The sequence below is a fragment of the Ursus maritimus genome, unplaced genomic scaffold (genome assembly GCF_017311325.1).
Source record: "Ursus maritimus isolate PB19 unplaced genomic scaffold, ASM1731132v1 scaffold_26, whole genome shotgun sequence".
NCBI classification, from domain to species: domain Eukaryota; kingdom Metazoa; phylum Chordata; class Mammalia; order Carnivora; family Ursidae; genus Ursus; species Ursus maritimus.
Genome location: NW_024425119.1, coordinates 40,958,852 through 40,979,514, shown reverse-complemented (window position 1 = coordinate 40,979,514; position 20,663 = coordinate 40,958,852). Strand labels below are relative to the sequence as shown.

At 42.2% G+C, this 20,663-nt stretch overlaps 1 protein-coding gene across 2 annotated transcripts in view; it reads right to left on the bottom strand.

The window, feature by feature from the left end:
- The window catches only part of DIP2B (disco interacting protein 2 homolog B), a 213,497-nt gene that overhangs the window by 9,869 nt on the left and 182,965 nt on the right, over nt 1-20,663 (bottom strand). For both annotated transcript variants that reach the window (XM_040642443.1, XM_040642444.1), the window contains exons 24-34: nt 16,857-16,966; nt 16,637-16,717; nt 12,499-12,622; nt 11,129-11,250; nt 9,767-9,878; nt 7,525-7,634; nt 6,666-6,796; nt 4,917-5,085; nt 3,651-3,821; nt 2,555-2,616; nt 1,574-1,631 (exon numbers count right to left, since the gene is read on the bottom strand). In XM_040642443.1, coding sequence (XP_040498377.1) covers nt 1,574-1,631; nt 2,555-2,616; nt 3,651-3,821; nt 4,917-5,085; nt 6,666-6,796; nt 7,525-7,634; nt 9,767-9,878; nt 11,129-11,250; nt 12,499-12,622; nt 16,637-16,717; nt 16,857-16,966 — 1,250 coding nt within the window. The remainder of the gene's footprint in view (nt 1-1,573; nt 1,632-2,554; nt 2,617-3,650; nt 3,822-4,916; nt 5,086-6,665; nt 6,797-7,524; nt 7,635-9,766; nt 9,879-11,128; nt 11,251-12,498; nt 12,623-16,636; nt 16,718-16,856; nt 16,967-20,663) is intronic.

Sequence of the window (20,663 nt, the reverse complement as noted above, 5' to 3'; positions counted from 1 at the left end):
CCCTCAGGAGAGAAAAGGAAGAACAGGTGCTGGCCGTGAGAACAGCTCACCGCTTCTCTGGTTACCCGTGTTCTGTCCCTTAAACCTAATTTTCCAGCTTGCGTTTCTAGAGTTTGAGGTTAGCTGAGAAGCGCTACAACGATTATCTAGGCTCCTACATCTAAGACCTCAAGGAAGGAAGAGACAAGACCGTTCACACTGGTCGGGGTCAGGCACTGCGTGAAAGCTTCTGAGGCGCCCGACCACGAGCTGAGGCAGCCAGGGAGCTGACAACGTGGTAAGAAGATCAACCCAACTCCACTTCAAAGAGTTTAAACGGAAGAGAGAAGTTGGACTAAGTGTCCCCTGGACTTGATCTGCTGCTTGACAGGTTAGGCAGGATCCCCTTTTTTCTTTATAATTTCCCCCTCTGCCTTTCAGAATTACTAGAAAGAATTCTGAGGCATCACTGCTATCTCTTCAAAAGAATGAGAAACTCGCTAGCTTATGATGTTCTCGCACCCTCAGTAAATGTTCAAAACTGCCGCAGACTACGGTTGTGTCCCTGCGAAGTTCGTACGTTGTGTGTCATCTACCTAAATCCCCGCTATGATGGCATGAGGAGCTGGGGCCTTCCACCACGTGAGAATACAGCGATAGGACGGCCATCCATGGACCAAAAATCCTTCACCAGAATCTGCTGCCGCCATGACCCTGGACTTCCCAGCCCCAGAACCGTGAGAAGGAAGCATCGCTTATTTATAAGCCGCACGATCTGTGGCATCTGTGACAGCAGCCCCAAGGGACTGAGACAGTAACTGTGTCTCTGCCTGAACATTTTTTTTTTTAAAGATTTTATTTATTTATTCGACAGAGATAGAGACAGCCAGCGAGAGAGGGAACACAAGCAGGGGGAGTGGGAGAGGAAGAAGCAGGCTCCCAGCGGAGGAGCCTGATGTGGGGCTCGATCCCATAACGCCGGGATCACGCCCTGAGCCGAAGGCAGATGCTTAACCGCTGTGCCACCCAGGTGCCCCTCTGCTTGAACATTTTAAAGCCTCGTCTAGTCTAAGAAATCTTATCCCCATAGACACACACTCTGTGTATCCGCAGTCCCTTCCCCGTTTTGATTTCTCTTTCAGCTTTAAACACATGCATGCCTTCCCTCATCTTCAACCACACCTCCCCACTACCACCCTATTTTTCTCCTTGTAACGTTTATAAAGAGAGAATTGGCTCTAAGAGCTGTTCACCTCTCCATCTTGAATATAATGAACACTGAATTTTGCTGACTTGTCAAGTAAGAATAATGTGTCAGTTGGATTTTTAAAAAGAATCTGTGGAAATTAAGAAGGTTCAAATCTACAATTCTTCTTATCTATATACCCCTATGAATTTGAAAGTATTAGCTAAGGTGAAATTATTGAATTATCTCCAGATTTCAATGAAGGCTTGCCTTGGATACTAATACATTACATGGCTTCAAGTTTCTTTAAAAGGAACCATTTAAAAAAGAAAGAATGAATGAATGAATAAATAAACACGAACCATTTCCCCAGGCAGACCAACTTCCAACGGTTAATAGACAAATTACCTTTCCAGACTCTGAGAGGAGCAAACTCTGGGGGGCACCCCGTTCCACGAGACGAACCCTGCAGAAGAACGATATTTACTATATACATCTATACGTATATGTACGTATATTCGAAAAACAGGCAGCACCGCATCTACGATAGCTGTATACTGCCCTCCTGAGACCTTTAGTTTGTCTCTCCTTCTCATGCTAGAGCAGAGTTTCTCGAACTTGGCACTACTGACATTTTGGGTCAGATAATGTTCATTTACAATTTTTGATGAGGAGCTCTATCCTGTGCACTGTAGGCTGTTATGCGACATCCCAGGCCTCTACCCACTAGATGTCAGTAACAACCCTCTTGTTGTGACAAGCAAAACCGTCTATGGACACTGTCAAACGTCCTCTGGAGGGCAAATTCTCCCCAGGCTGAGAACCACTGCGCTAGAGAGAGGCTCTAGCTGTGCAGGCTGGGTCGGTGCCACGGGGCACATCGGGGAACGCAGCTAAAGTCGGTGGGACCTGGGCAAAGGTCCCAGAGCCCGGCCAGGCGCTCACCTTGGGACAAGCTAAAACTCCCCTGTAAGCCAATGAGGAGGAGGGCTTTTATTCCTGGGGTTTAGATAAAGTCTTGTTTCAAAAACCCTACTCTGCCTCATTCATCTTGTCTGTTCCATCTTTTATTTTTAAACTCCCAGAGGAAAGAGTCTATCCATTTTAGTTCACTTTATATCAAATGTCACAAAATATTTTTACATAGGCAGGAACTAAGTATTACATTTTAATATTAAAGAACAGCACAGCAACTCTGAGAATTAGAGCTTTCTTCTCATAAACATAAATCTTATCAGGTGTTATTAAAAACAAATTCCTTCCTTCTTCCCCTCCCTCCCTGGAAGATACAAACAAAAGGAATGAGGGGGAGTGCCAGCTTTCTTGGGGCTCAGCATTTTTTATGCTTCGAACCTCAAATCGGGAGAGAGCATAATAAATCCGCTGTACCTGTCATGTCTCAAGGACTTTAGGTCCACGTACACAGTAGTCGGGTCAGGCCCTGAGGTTCCCTAAAGAAAAAGAAATCAACGCATTGTTTATTTAAAATTTAAATGAATTGTATTTCCGTATTTCACATTCGCAAATCAAGACATAGATAATTTAGCCATATACATGAGAAATCCAAACTCCATTCTGAAATCTCCCCCTCTCTTCAACCAGGTGAGGCAGGGTTGCAGTCACACGCTGAAAGAGACTCACGGCCTCGTGTTTCTTTTCCTCCCTCCCCTGGGAGAGTAGGCCGGGGGCCTAGTCACAGGGGCTGAATCAGCCCTGAAAGGTTCCCGGGCTCAGGAGGGTTCTCGTCCCTGGGCTCAAGGCACAGATGAGACAGGCCAGCCTCCACAGGATCTTCAAAACCGACCCTGGCCTAAGCGGACAGCAAGGAGCCTGTGACGGGGCTCCAAGGTTACATCATCACGATGCTGCCTGAACGTCCCTTGCACTTGCCCATGGTCACAGCAGCCCTGAAAGTACCCACCCATGCGTGCCGTCTTCTTTTCCTCTCTCTCCTGCCCATGCCTACATTTACTGCGTTTAGCCTCCAAGCTACCAAAAATCAGACTTAGTTCTTTTCTGTTATTTAGCCACCGACAATAACATGGCAAAGTTGCCATCTGGCGGAAGAAAAGAATACAGGCTTATTTGTGCTTCCTTTGTTTAAAAAAAAAAAAAGACAGAAAAACAGAAGGTAAGATATTAATAAAATTCAAATAGGACTCAAAAATCTTGATTCATCATCATGTACCACTAAACTACTAGGGTAAACATTTAAACTGGGGCTCAACTGCTGGGCGTGGCTCCAAGCGCGTGCGCCTAGTAACTCAGTGATTCCACAGAATGACCCTGCAAAGAACAATTTTATTATCTTCGTCCTACAGGTGAGCAGAATGAGGCATGGTGAAATCCAAATGAAAAGCCCGCAGTCCCAGAGCAAGTAAGCGGAACCGGGCTCGTGCCGGGCTGCCGGGCTTTGAAGGCTCTGCTGTGGAGTGCCACACACTTCGCTTCCATTCATCATCAAGCAAGATTTCACGACAGTCACCTGTAAACATATCGCTACATTGACTCTTGATCCAAAAGTGGTGCTGACAGCCCGAGGGGACAGCCCGATGTCTTTGAAGAGCTTGGAGAAGGACTGCTGGAGGGCAATGCGGGGTCGCTCCTCGGCCACAACCACACACGTCCGGATGCAGGAGAGGTTGATTCCTCTGGTCTGTAAGACAGCAACGGCACGAGAGCTGAAGTCAGTAGGAACACAAACAGAACTGAATAGGTAGGGCCACTGTTCTAGCTCTTTGGTCAGGAAGAGCCAAGGAACTGTGTATTCTCATCTCAAACACCCAGGGAAAAGACTAAAGTTTTCAGAAATACCAAGGCATTCCACTAACATTACTACCCACTGGTAAATCTGCTCGTTCTCTATTTCTTTCCTCTTTAATCTAAAAATCTCAGATTCTTCAGTGATCCATTTTTATACCTCCCCAACTTCTGTACTTTAGATGTCTTTCTATTTCAAAATGGAGAAAGGGACTGAGAGAAAAATCTAGCACTCTAGAGATCGAATCTCATCTCTTTTTATCCTCTTAGGATTATAATTCTCTATTTTTATTTATTTATTCTTATTTAAATTCAATTAACATATAGTGTATTATTGGTTTCAGAGGTAGAGGTCAGTGATCATCACTCTTATATAACACCCAGTGCTCATTACGTCACATGCCCTCCTTACTTTTCCTCCCCAGTTACCACCCCCCAGCAACCTTCAGTTTGTTTCCTATGATTAAGGTTTGTCTCCCACTCTGATTTCATCTTGTTTTATTTTTCCCTCCCTTCCCCTGTGCTCCTCTGTTTTGTTTCTTAAATTCCACATAATTCTCTATTAAAGAAAATCAGTGTCTTCTGTGTCTCTCATACGCCAGTCAGATACGTCATTCCTGGATACACACAGGAATGAGCTACCCTCATCTTTGGGGCACTCGCCAATTTCCACTACTCCGAGGCTGCAAATTTTCTTGGAAAAAAATTCTCCTGGAGGTCATGGTTCTCTTTCATCTTTCCATGAAGTCATTTCCATTCAGCCTCCTGACTAGTTTCACCTTCCTCTCCACAAAGTAAGACTCAGATTAAACTCTGAAAAAGCGCATTAAATTAGAAAGTGGAAGAAACAAAATTCCTCAGGTTTACAAAATGCTGACTGGCTAGAAAAAAGCAGACAGTTATGCCTGTCAGGCCCTACTCAGGGATCTTCATGCCTGGCCCGTGTCTTCCAAACCCCTCGGGACAGGCTACTTGTATAGTTGCCGCTTACCTTTAGCACCTCCACTTGGTTTCCAAGCCCTTTGGTGCAGAGCTCCATTACTGAATAGGAGCAGAAAGTGTCCCTTATTTTGTACTGGTTGACAGTGGAGAGCCAGAGGAAAAGGTTGTTTTCTAGCTCCATAGGAGGAATTAAGATGGACTGGTGACCCGAATAGACACTGCAATGAAGAAAGGCGACAGACGGTGTTATCAATTCATCCTAGACACCGGGATGTTTTAGAACAGCACCCATTCAACAGATGCTTACCGCACGTGAAGGGCAATGTAAGGTCATAGGAGATATAAAGGTCTAAACATCGGCCTTGCTCCTGTCCAACTCACAAGACACAAGAACTAGAATACAGCAGACTGTGTGGTATCTGAGATGTGAAGATCATAAAATCAAGATTGCAAAAGAAGGAGCAAGTCATTCAAATTAGGAAAGCTAGGGTGGGGGAGGCGGGTGTTTCACTGAGGTGTCACTTGAGCCTGGGCTTAAAGAATGAGCAGGAATTTGACAGTGGCTGGAGGAAATGGGGTGGTGGTCGAGAGCATTCCAGGCAGAGGAACAGCATATGCAAAGGAAAAGAAACGTAGAAGTATACGGTGTGTTTAAAGTCAGAAATAGCACCCTAGTATGAAATCCTATAGCACAGGATGCATGGGGGAGTGGTGAGAAATGAGGCCAGAAAGGTTGGGGCCAAACTGTAAAAGAGCGTAATTATCGTCTGAAGGAGTTTAAGGCTTTACCAGCAGGCAGTTTAGGCTTTAAGCTGGGGCGAGCCCAGCACCATGGAGAGGGACTGGAGACACACAGACACTGGCGAATCCCGACAGTGCAGCCAGGATAAAAAGAAAGGAATGACAGAGTCACACTTTATCGGTATAGTCCATAGCCATGAATCTTCAACTTCTGAAACCCAAGTATAGATCAGAATCGTGAGGAGCCCCAGAGTCCTGTATTTAAAAAGTACTGGAATTGTGACTGCCATCTCTGGAGATCTAAGTTTTAGTAAGTCTGGGGAAGGCCCATTAATTTGCTTTTTTAAAGACCTCGAGGTGGTTCTTACGTACAGACAGGTTTAGGAACACCTGAGCCACAAAGGACATGACACTTAAATGGACATGAGATATACAGATATAGAAGTTGACGATAACGCTCAAGTTCCTGGTTTGGGCCCCTAAGGTGAATGGTCCCATCCTAACAAAGATGAGGACACACAAGGAGAATGCTGAGTTGTAGGTGTCAGTGAAGCAGTCATGGGGATGTCTACCAGGGAGGTGAAAATGCAGGGCTGAGAGAAGGTTCCCTGGGAGGAGTGGGGATCTGCCATTCCATAAGACACAATCTGGACAGGACAGGCATGCCACTTTCCAGCCACATGCTGTCATCTAATCTCATTATACTCCTTCCTGCCAAACCTAGGGGGTACGTTCTGGCTGTCAAACCCTGACATATTTCACCCAAGTATCATCCTTCTACTTGGCTCGGCTTCTAAAATAAGGATTACAGGATGGAGCAGAGAGCAAGTAATAAGATCAGTCACTTTTTGTATGAGGCATAAAACTAACGGATAAGAAAAAAACAAAAACTAAACAAAACTAAATGAACTTAAGAGATACATTGTATGTACAAATTCTGGAAACATCAGCATTTTATTGAAACATTACCAAATTAAGGGAGCAAAAGGAAGGATGAGATGGTTATAGCCCCAAAGACATCCCCACTCATTCTGTTTCTTTGCTTTTCCATTCCTACCTGCAGAGACACCAGAGTGCAAAGCCAAGTCCACAGTAAGGGTCAAGGCAGATGGCGATCTGCCGAGAAGAATACAACTCACACTGGAGCTTGATGGCTCTACAAAGAGCATTGACTGCAGAGTGGGACATCTGGAAAGTAGGGAACATGGAACAGGATGGAACTGGCATCCCCACAGGCAGAAAAAGCTCTAATGATAGTTTTGAAAAGTTTCAAATTCCCCCAAACTCCTCGAAATGATGTCTATTTTTCATTGTTTCAAAAAGTCTAAGTCAGGAGTGCCTGGGTGGCTTAGTCAGGTAAGCATCCGACTTTTGGTTTTGGCTCGGGTCATGATCTTAGGGTCGTGAGATCGAGCCCTGTGTCAGCTCCACCCTCAGTGGGGAGTCTGCTTGAGATTCTGTCTCTCCCTCTGCCCCTCCCCACCCTCTAAAATAAATAAATAAATCTTAAAAAAAAAAACTACCTGAGACTAACATAAGGTCATATATTTTTGTTCCTTAGTTAATACTGAGACTAACATAAGGTCATATATTTTTGTTCCTTAGTTAATACTGAGTTCTATGAAATATGAATCTATGGTTTCTTACTGGCTTTAACTGTGACTCTTATTATCTATTAGCTTCTAGGCCAGGTTCAGAATACTTCATAACACAAATTCCTTGGGATAACTTATTCCGGAAGAGCCAATGCTTTTATTTAAATATAGCAGGGACCTTTGATCCTCCGCCTACTGGTCTCTGGTACAACCAGTTGGCTTCTACATCTGAAGTCCCTGGGGCAGTGGTCATCTCTATTTTTTGCAGACCTGGCATTTCACCAACATCCAGAGAGAGTCACTATCTCCAGCCCACTCTACCTTCACTCCTGTCAGCATGCCAGTTGTGGAGACACTAAAATCAAGATACGCCAACATCTCAGGAGTGGGCGGTTTATACAGCTGAGGTAACCTTTTCCTGGGTAAATCATCTGCAATGAAAAAAAAAACAACCCTGTTATCAATCAGACACATTGGAACATGAAAATCATTGCTCTTCAACTGGTTTGCTAAGGCTTTGCTATGGACAAATATGGCTCCCGGGATTTGCTGAAGCTTAGGCTTCTCCTATTTAACCAAACAGCTCACGTATGTCACTCCTAGAAGTGGGCTGGGGATAAGCACACCACTGGGAAATATAAACGAAGCACACCTACATCAGGTGAATGTGTTCACTAGAAGGTTAGTGAGGGGTAGTGTAACACGGTGTTCAAACCCAGCTCTGCCATTTACCATCAAAGTGACTTCGGAATTATTTAACCTCTTTGTGTCTGTTTCCTTATCTCTAAAATGGGAAAAAGACCTACCCTCACAGGACTGATAGAGAGTTAATTCACATAAAGCACTTTTAAAACAACTCAAAAAGCTCAAAAAGCCTTAGTTGTTATCATGCTGGTTCCAAGTTAAAGTTCATTATTTACAGTTTAGTACATGCGCTATCACTCACGGACAGCTTTAGAAGTTGTTTTTCTCCAAGTTAACACGGTAGATTTTTAAGAATGAAAACTTAGAATTAGGGATTATTTTCCTTTGCTTGTTTATTTATATACCCTCTCCCTTCCTTCCAAATTTGCTTCGTTTAAGTATGTCAAAACCAAGGATATCAAGGATGTCTCTGGGCCCAACCATGCCTCATTAATGACTTCTGTGGCTTACTGCATCAAGACACAATTCTGACTCTTTTAAATCTCTATATTGTTGGGCACCCATCTTTGGTCAAACCAAAGACTTTATCTATCACTTTCAACCCGCTTTTGTATAGGGTAGGGTCACTCCTGTTCCTACAGAAACCTTTGTGTTGTCTGTATCACAACCCCAGTTCAGGTCTTCCTGAAATGTCAGTGAGTCCAATAACCACAGTGGGTCTACCTGCATCCTTAGCACCAACACAGTCCATTTGTGCCATAGGCAACCGTGCTTCCGTCCTTCAGCAACAAACGTAAAAAACTCTAGCTCAGCATCTGGCACACAACCACCACAAATACCTGCCACCCCTGAATTTAAACCCTGAGTTGGACAGACACCATGTGGTCCTTATTGAAAACAGGGAGAAAGGAAAGGAATGGTGAAGAGGCTGGGAATGGAGCCAAATCGACTGGGTTTGAATTTTAGTTCTGCTGCTTATTTAACCTCCTTAAGCCTCAGTCTTCCTATCTGTAAAATAAGGATAAAAGCACACCCATCCAGTACAGTTGGTGTGAGGATAAAATCAGGTAACAGATGTTAGATGACTGGCGTATAGCAAGGGCTCAATAAAAGATGTTATTACTATGATTATGTGCGAGGTGCTTTAGATCATGTCATTTAATCTTCATAGCTCCACGAAGTGGTTATTGCAACTCCCACTTTACGGACAGTTTTGCCCGGTTAGTAGGGATACACGGAGAGTAACAGAGTGTCAGGATTTAAATATCATCTACCTGACTCCAAAACCCACTCTCTTCCCTCTACTACCATTCTCCAGGCGGCCCCACGTCTTATTCCGTGCTTTTTTAGCACGGATACCACCTAAATTCATGTACTTTATGGTTTTTAAAGTACATTCCTAATATGCTGCACTTGATATTCTCAAAAAATATGTGAGTCAGGTAAGGGTAGGTAGCATTTTAGGAAAAGGTACTCTCAGAGAATATTATATAGGAAATAATTAGTCAAGCTTGAACTAGAATCAGGTCTTCTGACTCCTAGTTCAATGCTGCTTTAACTAGATCACATCTGGAAGTCAAGGATCAGATCGTCTCGAGATTTTATATGGCCTTACGTGTACATGGTTATATTCTGCATAAAACCTAGCCACTGTTCGAGGATGCCAAAAGTAAGAGCAAGACACTTTTTCATTTCAAGAGCTCTTAGCAGACTGTGATCTGCATCTTTGGGTCTGGCTGTTGCAGCATCCAGTCCTTTGGTAACACAAGCGAACTGGAGAGGAACTTTTGCCTCTGTCTTAGCAGGTGGGATGTGTTGCAACCAAAGAGTCGTATAAACATCTTTGGCATGAGAATCTAGGTCTCAGGGAGTGAGTGTTCTTGCTCCTTCAACAGCTCTGGAGAAATCTCCCTTTCACCTGTGTCAATGATAGTTGGCCAGGTTTTCACGTCCACGGCTGCTGCTGCCTCTCGGGACCTCAGTAGCCTCATTAGGGTCTGTGTGGTGAGAATGCAGGCTGCTTTGCTGACCTAGAAAACAAATGGACAGAAATAAGCACCAGGAAGCTTAGTCCCCATGTGGCCCCACAGGCTCTGGCTGCTGCTAAAAGCAACTCCTACCAGACTAAAAGCACACCATACTGGATAGGACAGTATTCGATTTTCAGAGAACACACAATAGTACAATGGATGCTGGTGTTTCCCCTACATTTGTCCTTCTGGGACCGTGTGACATTGAACTGTCTCAGAAGGATGGACCTGTTTACAACACGAGTTATTGTTTACAACAGAGCTTCTCAAATATTTCATAGTTATAACCTTGGTGTGGATGCCAACATCTTCTGATTTCATGAAGACCCCGATAAAGTAAAAATGTGGATTTTGTATTGCTCGGGAATGGGAGGAATCAGACGATCATCGCTGCAGGAGCTGCCACAGTCTAGTGCATGGACTAGGCCTAGAACATATCCTGAACTTGAGGGATGCGGAGCTGTCACGGAAACTAAGCTCTCCTTATCCATGGAAACTTATACACGGAAATGCAAAGTGACCAACTTCCCCTTAACTGTCAACAGAAGGAAACTCCCCTCCCTGCTGCTCTGGCCTACTTTGCAGAATGTAAAGAGGGCATTTTGCTGAGCTGAACTTTGTAATAAAATCATCTATGGTGAACACGGCTTTTATACTGCAGGCTCTAGTTGCTGACAGAACATCGGTTCTGAGAGAAACAAATGTTACACAAATTAGAATTCTGCCTCTTTGCTGTAACATGAATTAGGATATGATGCAATACAGATTTATGTTACTTCCTTCAATTCTCATAACCTTGAGAAACTTCTGTCACTTCCAGGGCAAGATCTAGATACCTTTTAATACTATACCAAGAGAATTTATAAAACTAACCAAAATAAAAATGACCAACACTGGGGAGAATTCAGTTTGGCATGTCAAATTATCTTGGCTACTATGCAGAAAAAATGAGAACATTTTTTAAGAAGGGAGATTAAAAAAAAAAAGTTTTAGGGAGAATTACTAATGACAGCTTCACCTCCTCAATGTTCATGGTAAAAACACAATTCTGTACCTCACCAATAATCACTTTCCCACATTCCCTCACTGAAAAATGCTAGTCATCTTGGTCAGATAAATGAAAAGGAGGTGGTTTTCAGGAGACAGATTTCACTTCCCAACTCAACAAAACCGGAAATTTAGTAAGGATCCTGAGCTGTCTGACTCTGAATTTTATGAGATGAGGACAGGAAAATATACCCAGTACTTACATCAACAATCATGCGGACAGTGGGCAATGTGGCCGCAAGGTTCTGAGCATGAGGAGGTCGGACCGTGACAGGTATGCACCCCGCATACAGGCAACCATAGAACGCAGCTATTAACTCGATGCCTGCAAGACAGAGTCATTTAGCTGCCCATTATCACTGAGAAACTAAAAGGCAGATCTTCTAGAGCCAGTTTATTAAATCACATGCCAGTCTATTGAGATCATAATTCAACATAGATAACAGCAGAAGAAATTTTTTAAATCAAGAAAGAATTGAGCATAAAGAAGGAAGCTTATAGAACAACTTAAAAAATATAGAGAAGCCAAGAATGAATAACAAGAAAGGAAGTCAGAAGTAAAGAAAACTCTTGAGAGACACCTAAGGAAGGTATTTTGAAATCATTACTTGATATTGCTTAGGAGAAGTAACTGCAGAAATTAGGTCTTGTAACTTAGGCAATGAAAGAACGGGGAAAGGAGGGATGAGGAACACAGGAGCTTTAAAAAAAATATTTAGAAGGCTGCTGTGTGACTCAATTTGAAGAAGACTCCCCACTATCAGGACATGGAGAGTGGCCTCCTCAGGAAGTGCTCTGGTCCATCACCATGTCATTCGCTGGTGGATGGAAGATAATCTCACAGGAACACCAGAGGAGGGATTCTTTTACCAGATGACCCTTTAAGAAATCTTAGTATCAGTGTACATAAAACAGCATAGTGAGAGTCACAGAACAAAATGAACTAAGGGGGATAAAAGACCAGAGAAAGCCAGAGGTATGAGTAGGTAATGTGACAGAAGAATAAAGAACCAAACAACTCAAATATTTCACCTAACATTTTGAATATTTACACCAAAGTGTCATCAGATAATTCCGAGTCCCTCTTACTGTGAAAAGAACATTTTTAATTTAAATGAGAGCATGGAAGATGAAAGCAGCAATAACGAAGACTACACATCAATCAGGATATAAAGAATGCAAAGTCAAAGAGTTCACACGCAATATTCTTTAGGAACTGGGTGAAATGGTCCCATTCCTGAACATTCCTAGAAACAAAGCACCTCTTTTGAGGGTTTCCAAAAGTCAGAAAGTCTTTACTTAATTCATTCGATATTTACCATAGCACCAGGAACTATGCTAGACAGTGGGAATACAAGAGTAAATACAACAGACACCGTCCCAGCAGAGCCATGGCGCTGCCCAACACCAGGGCGTGAAGCTCGGTTCTTACCTTAGCCCTGGTGCCTGGGGCTCTCAGAGCTGGGAAGCGCACAGCCTACATGGGCAAAGATGGCGGCCCTCACTTCCTGTCCTCTCATACTCTGTAGTCTGGTAACGGAGCTTGAGTCTAGTTTACCAACCCAACACCTACCAGGTGGATAGAGCAACACCACGTTGTCTCCTGCATTTAGATGCCCCTTATCACCAAGAACTGACGCGATCCTCTCTGCTCGCTTATGAAGCTGAAGGCAACTGGCTGTGCACACAGTAGTTCCCTTTATACAGAAGAAAAGATAAGTGCGTGAAAACTCAGGAAATAAAATAGGGACAAGTACAGCCAATTCAACGTTATATCGGAAAGGCTTGTGCCTTGGTAGATTCTCTTTAGCAAGTTATCAATTCCAGTGAAAATCCCTGGTACCGAAAGACATGTGGTATTCCTTTTCTTTTTCAATGTCTGAAGTTACTCAGAGAATATCAACATTAACTTAAATCAAACATACATATTTATAGTCTTTCTTGTTTAAGACAGCTTCAAAAATACATAGGAATTTTTTATTTAAATGAGGAAGTACGAGTGGAAGGAAAATAAAGGGAATAAAAGTAGCGTGAGGACAGGAGTGAGGTCAGGACAGTCACTGTTGGCCGTGTGGCCATGTGCCTCGTATGCATTTGCTGAGTGTAACACAAATTTGGCTCTGAGTTTTCTAACAGCAAAGATGTAAACAAAACAGTACCAGCCAGAGTCCACTAGCTAATAATAAAGATTAGCAGCTCAGAAGACAGCCAACTATTCCTGATCCTGAGAATAATCCCCTGCGTGTCTTCATCAATTCCTGAGTGTCAAACCAAGTTTCACTGAGCTGGGCTTTTTGAAACCCTTTTGTGTGTAAAATAAACCACACAAATATGAAAGTGCTTAAAATATGAATGTACTGCATAATGGAAAATTACAAAGCAAGCTTCCGCAGAAGAACCAGCATGGCATGAAAAACACCACTACCAGCAGCACAAAAAGCACCCCCAGGGGTCCCCCTGGTCTAGTCTCATCCTTTCTTTCCCTCCATACGTCACTGCTACTTTGACTTTTTAATCTTAATCACGGATTTCCTTTTCCTTATAATGTTACCACCCGTGAAAGATTTGATTTTATAGAAATGTAACTGTACAGTATATACTTGTGTTTTGCTTCTTTCTCTCGACATTAACAGTCATCTCTGCTGCAGGGCACGGGTGTAGTTCTCAATTTGGTGCTGCGTAGTATTTAACCGTACAAACGACGATTTATTCATCCATTCTGCTGCTGATGGACAGTATCGTTCTTGTACATGTATCCTCATGCATAAACACATGAGTTTTGGCAGAGGGCAGACCTAGAGATGGAATTATGGGGTCACCGTGTATGCCTGTCTCCAACTTCACTAAATAACACCGAATTATTCTCTGCCTATTGTGCTAATACCACCCTATCTTAATTATTGTAACGCTATAACTCAAAACGTCTCACAAGAAAAACAAGTTTTACTGAGCTGTTTTAAAAATAATTTTTTTTTTTTTTTAAAGATTTTATTTATTTATTTGACAGAGATAGAGACAGCCAGCGAGAGAGGGAACACAAGCAGGGGGAGCGGGAGAGGAAGAAGCAGGCTCATAGCTGAAGAGCCCGATGTGGGGCTCGATCCCATAACGCCGGGATCACGCCCTGAGCCGAAGGCAGGCGCTTAACCGCTGTGCCACCCAGGCGCCCCTAAAAATAATTTTTAAGTTTCATTAATATAAAATAGTACATGTTCAATATGGAAAATAGAGACAAATAAAATATAAGTCAGATGTAAGCACTATCAACATTTTGCTATTTTCCTGGTTTTTAAAAAAATGAGTCTATATTATATATAAATTCACACGTGACAATAAAAAAATGTTACCATATTATACTCTCTGCCTGAAGCTGTGTATTGCATTGGTAAAGAATGTGGGCTCAGAAGCCAGCTCTGGGTTCAAATGAAAGAGGTAATTTCCTAGTCCTACCACTTACGAGACCTCAGGCAAGTTATTTTATGTCTCCGGGCCGCAGTCTCCTCGACTGTAAAATGAACTATGAAATATACAGCACCCAGAACAGAGTCTCTAGCAGGTACTCGATTACTATCACTTTTTTTTAAAGGTTTATTTATTTATCTCAGAGAGAGAGAAAAAGAGAGAGTGAGCACAAGTGGGAGGGGTAGAGGAAGGGGGACAGAGAGAGAGAGAGAGAGAGATTCTCAAGTAGACTCTGCACTGAGGGCGGAGCCCAATGCGGGGCTCGATCTCACGACCCTGAGATCATGATCTGAGCCAAAATCAAGTCAGACACTTAACCGATTGAGCCACCCAGGTGCTCCTACGTAGTTCATTATTTTACTGAAGTTTGATACGCTTTTTTTTTAACACTTACACATTATGAATATTTTCTGCATAATGAAATATTCTTCTATAACTGTTTTGAATGACTGTATAGTACTTCATGCCATAATTTTAATGCCATAATTTACTTAGTCAATTGTCTATTGTTAGACATTAAGGTTATAACATTAAAATGGATATCCCTTTGGCTAAAGCCAGGGTTAAATCCATAAGGCCACTTCTCATATCTTACAATAATATTCTTCGTTTTGATCCTTGGTACAGCAGCAAACTAAACCTGCAATAAAAACAATTTCCTGGGGGTGCCTGGATGGCACAGTCGGTTAAGCATCTGACTCTGGGTTTCAGCTCAGGTTATAATCTCAGGGTCGTGAGACTGAGCCCCGTATCGGACTCTGTGCTGGGCGTGGCGCTTAAGATTCTCTCTCTCTCTCTCTCCTCCCCCACACTCTGCACACTCTCTCTCTCTCAAGCAAATAAATAAATCTTAAAAAAATTTTTTTTCTGGGCATGAGAGAACAATATGATATGGTCACTAAGCTTTCTGACAGTCTGGCCTTATCCAAGGTAAAATATTAGAATATGCAGAAGAATAAATGGACTAAATGTCTTTGAGTCAACACATATATTATTTCTCTAACCAAGAAGCAAATTTAAATTCATGCTTTCTAACAAATACCTGGGGTACAGGTTTCATGGGGCTACAGCTTTACCTGTAGCCCAGCTTGGAAGTGGAGAGGGGAAGTAAGCTGGCCTGGCATCTTACTGAAATGGAAGGACCCTAATGAATCCACGGGCTTGGAGGGAAACCCACCTCATTTAGAGGTAGAACAAGAAAGTCGAGAAGTTTTCTATCAGAGCGCAATGGTTCTTCAGATTTTTAATGACTTTTCACTAAGATGTGCAGCATACTCCCCTCATTAAGTTCTATCACTACATAAACTCTCAAAGGTGTGTTTGTATAAAATACATCAGAATCTAGGGGAGCCTAGGCAGAACAGGGCTATTTGGGTAAGTGGCCTGGGAGATTGCATCAGGCCCTCCGGTCTTCCCCTGATGGTGGAAAATACTGTTATATGCCACTGTCACGGTAGTTTTAGCCTCTGATTCGGCCGTTAAAACAAATGTCAGCAAACACTCACAGAATGCCTAACTTAAGAAAATACAATATTCTGATGAGCCATCCATTAGAAAGTACCAGTTAAATGCACTTCTGAATAATTTTCAATTTGTTTTTTATCTGTTAGCAATAAATCATTTAAGTATACAGTAAAAATAACTTTGTTTCAAAAAAGTATTTATCTATGGGGCGCGTGGGTGGTTCAGTCCTTTAAGCGTCTGCCTTTGGCTCAGGTAATGATCTCAGGATCCTAGGATCGAGTCCTGGACTCCCTGCTCAGCAGGGAGTCGGCTTCCCCTTCTTTCTCTCCCTCTGCTGCTCCCCCTGCTTGTGCTCTCTCGTGCTCTCTCTCTCAAATAAATAATAAATAAAATCTTAAAAAAAAATTAATGTTTATCTAAAGTCTTTTTCTTTCTGGTAGAAGTCTAAGAATTAAAAGTCAAATTGGGTAAACAATGACATGACGTAATGCATCCTATACACTGTAGATCTATGGAACTGCATCGGTGGCCCTACTGGTCCTATCAGAACTGCATAAAGGCGACTCGACTGTAACACGGGGAAAGCCAGCATTAGGGAACACTCCAGGAGGTCTCATTTCAACCTTGAAGTGATTGCACAGTTTATCCTCATATGTCGAAACAAGGAGAAAGCAGTAACTCCTCCCTCAGAGTTGACAATGGAAATTTTCTGATGAAAGAGATCAAGAGTGCCTAAGATCCTCCCATAATACTCATCTGATTATATACAATTGGATTTTTAATACCTTGGCATTTAACAGCATGAAGAGCACATGGTCAGGAGTTGCCTGGGCTCGCCACTGTAAAATCTCCGCCAGAAATTGGTGCTGAAGTCATAAAGTGGAAAAAAGAACCAGGGTCAGTAACTCTGGAAAAGTTGGATAATGCATCTCCCATCTACTACCTGAAGTATAAGTTTGTCCTTGACTTTTTTTTTAATAAAAATCAACACATCTGAACTCTTACCTTCCTTACTAAGTCATTCTCTTCAATTTGCCCAAGATCTCTTCCTGCAGCTTGTGCTATGCGTTTGCCAGCAACCAGATTCCCAACCATCACAGAAGCAGGGCCCACACCTGTAAGTAAAGGCAAATATCAACACTCTGGGGGTGGTAATCCAAACTATACCCCCGAAGTATTTCCAGACTGACCCAAACTAGTTCAAATATTCATTCAACAATTCAGACTGAGTATTCTTCTAGGCACTGGGAACACAGTAGTGACCAAGACAAACAGCCTGTATTCTTTTTTTTTTTTTTTTTAAAGATTTTATTTATTTATTTGACAGAGATAGAGACAGCCAGCGAGAGAGGGAACACAAGCAGGGGGAGTGGGAGAGGAAGAAGCAGGCTCATAGCGGAGGAGCCTGATGTGGGGCTCGATCCCATAACGCTGGGATCACGCCCTGAGCCGAAGGCAGACGCTTAACCGCTGTGCCCCCCAGGCGCCCCCAAACAGCCTGTATTCTATTGAGGAAAGGCGGCCAGTAAGTACATATACAAATAAATAATGTCAGGTAGTAGGAAGTGCTAGAAAAAAACAAGACAGAACCAGAGAAGAGACAGGGATTTGGAGGGTGGAGGGGAGCAGGTGGGCTCCTATACCCTGGGTGTAAGGAATGTTTCACTCTGAGAGGGTGACGTGTTCCACTAGTAACTATGGATAAATAATTTCATCAGCTCCAATTACGGTAAAGACCCTAAAAATGGACTTAACAGTAAGGAGTATCTGGTCTGGAAAGAAATCTGCCACCTATGAGAACTGAGAATGGGTTCATCAGGAATCTCAGGAGTGCTTTATTAAAGTGAGTAATGACATCCACATTGTGGGACATTCTATAATACAACTGGCCTGGACTCTTCAAAAACCATGTCTTTAAGAGAAAATAAGGCTGGGAGCTTCTAAATTAAAGGACATAACAGCCCAATGCAATCCATGACCTTGACTGGATACTAAATTTTTAAAAATCAGTTGTAATAAACAAGTGAAGAAATGTGGATACAGACTGTATATTGTTAGATGATAGCATTATATTAAGGTTAAATTTCTTTCTTTTTTCTTTTTTTTGAGAGAGAGTGCGTGTTAAGCAGCAGGGTGGTGGGGGGGAGGTTGGGCAAAGGGGGAGAGAGAGAATCCCAAGCAGGGTCCACACCCCACGTGGAGCCTGAGCAGGCTCCATCTCTTGACCCTGAGTTCATGACCTGAACTGAAATCAAGAGTCAGATGCTTAACCAACTGAGCCACCCAGGCGCCCCAGGGTTAAATTTCTTAATAAAATAATGGCATTGTTGATTAGGAAAACTTTAGGACTTTTTTTTTTTTTTGTCTTTGGAAATAACATTACAGAAATATTTAGGGGTGAAATGTCATGATGTCTGCAATTTATTTTCAAAGAGTTCAGTAAAACAATGCTAACAACTGGTGAATCTAGGTGAAGGTATACAGGCGTTAACTGTGGTATTCTTCCAACGTTTCCATGGGTCTGACACTTCCAAATAAAAAGGGAGAACTCATTGAACTCTACCTCTGAAACTAATAATATACTGTATGTTAATTAACTGAATTTAAATTAAAAAAATAAAATAAAAAGGGAGAATTCTCCCTCTCTTCAAGAAAAAAGTGCTAGAGTGCTGCATGCCTTTCTTGACAGTTGCTTGAAGACTCTATTGTATCAAACTAAGCAGATAGCTAAAAGATAACAAAACTTATTACCAGCCAAGTTCTGAATAAGGCTGATGCTACATATGAATTAATACTAAATATCTTTTATTGACAAAATCTGTTGATCCTAAATATACTGAAACAGCTGGAACAAAATCACTTAAATCACAGACTCTAAATAATTAGGGAAGTATGGGTAAAGGGTATAAGGGAATTCTCCGTACTATTTGGCAACTTGAAGTGTGACATTATTTCAAAATGAAAAGTTAAAATTTTCAAATCCGATGAAAAACTCAAGAAGTGTAAAGTACTCCAGCATTCTACTGAACAATTTTAGTCTACAAAGTGTCTATTGCAATTTTAAGTGTAATATGCAAAACTCCTTCCTAAGAAACTGCATAACGAGTTACATACAAGATAGTCATATTGGCGACAGCCTTTTATATAGGCAAGGACTAAGAGTATATCTAACTGTGTTAGTTACACAATCCTGAAATTAGACTGTAAAATTAATAAAGGTGTGTGTTTTTAAAAGTGAATTTTTCAGAGTAGTTTAAAACAGTAAAAATAATTCAGCAGCAATTTCTTGAGGTCCTTCTGTGTGCATTCTTTAAGTCTAAGGATCACAGAGAGTGAAAAATAATTGAAAGCAATAACATCTAGAGGGCTAACTGCTAAAACCCTGCTGTACCTGTAAATATGCATTCTTATTTTTCCCCACAAAATTATGCAAATTTCCTGTGGCAAAGAATGCTAGTCATCAATCCCAATATCTATTCTCCTCTTCCTCCTTAATAACAGACCCCCCTCCCCCAAGTTTTAAGCTAGGCAAATAAATGCCTGGAATTAAGACTATATTCTTTAGTGTGGGAGATAATATGTAAGAGAAAGTAATAAATGCAATTTCTAGAAAATATGTTTAAAGGGCAAGGGTATTTCCTTCCTTGCCTTTTTCCCCCTCTTAGCTGGAATGCAAGAATGATGGCTGGAGGTCAGGGGGCCTAACTGGGGCCTGAGGCAGTATGCTAGGATGGCTGTGGCAGATTGTTTTATTTTCTTATAATCCTTCCTTTCCTTCCTGTTGTTGCCGTGATTATATGACAGGAGTATACCTCTCTGCTCCACTGACTCTGGGCATGGTCTGAGCTTGTTTTGGACAATGACATGTTAGGAGACATGACACGAACAGAACCTTTAAATATGCCTGTGTGGTTTGGCTTGTCTTCTTGTTTTTGCCATCTGCCTTGAGAAAAATATGGCGCAGTAACTGTTGGTCCCGTGATGAGGAGACACACAGAACAGTTCTGAACCCAACCTACAACCTGGAATCAAGCCAAGCCCAGCAGATCCCAGCCAAGTTCAGCAGAGCCACATCCCATGAGCGAGAAATGAGTGCTTCTTTGAAGCTACTGAGTTTTTAGAGTTATTTGTTATGTGGCGTATCTGTAACAACAGCTGACTGACACAATGGCGGAGCAAAAAGATGGGAGGGTGGAACCACAATGACTGGGGAGCTACCACCCTAGTCCCACACTGCCTAGCTCTGAATTTCTTTTACCCAAGAAAGAAAAGCTTTTCTCTCGTTTTTTAAGCAGCTGTTAGGTTTTTCTGAAGTCTGCAGCCAAAACCAGTCCTAATACATTTCCCATTCTTTACACAATAGCTCCAACAGGCAGCTCGCTGAGATTTCTGTCACTAGGCTGCCTTAACATCTTTTCCAATTTCCTTTTCCTTTCCTTTCTTACCTCACTCCTGTTCATCTCCACTTTCCTGTATTATTTTTAAATCCCAACATCTCATGTTATCCCCACATTATCTCTACCCCATTTATGCCATGGTTTTCAAACTGCTTTGGTCCAACCCATATCAATCCCACTGAGATATTAGCAGGCCATCACAACAGTCAGCAAAAATACAGAATCCAAACCTAATGCTTTCATTAGACATAAGCCTTACCTGTGGGGGCTTAGAAATAAATCTTTTATATAGGTTTTATCATTTAATAAAATTGAAATCTGGCCAGCAAAAGCAATGTTTTAAGCATCTACTATGTCTCTAGGTAGCACCTTTTAAGCAACTACTATGACATGAAAGGTTCGTTAAAAGAATCCT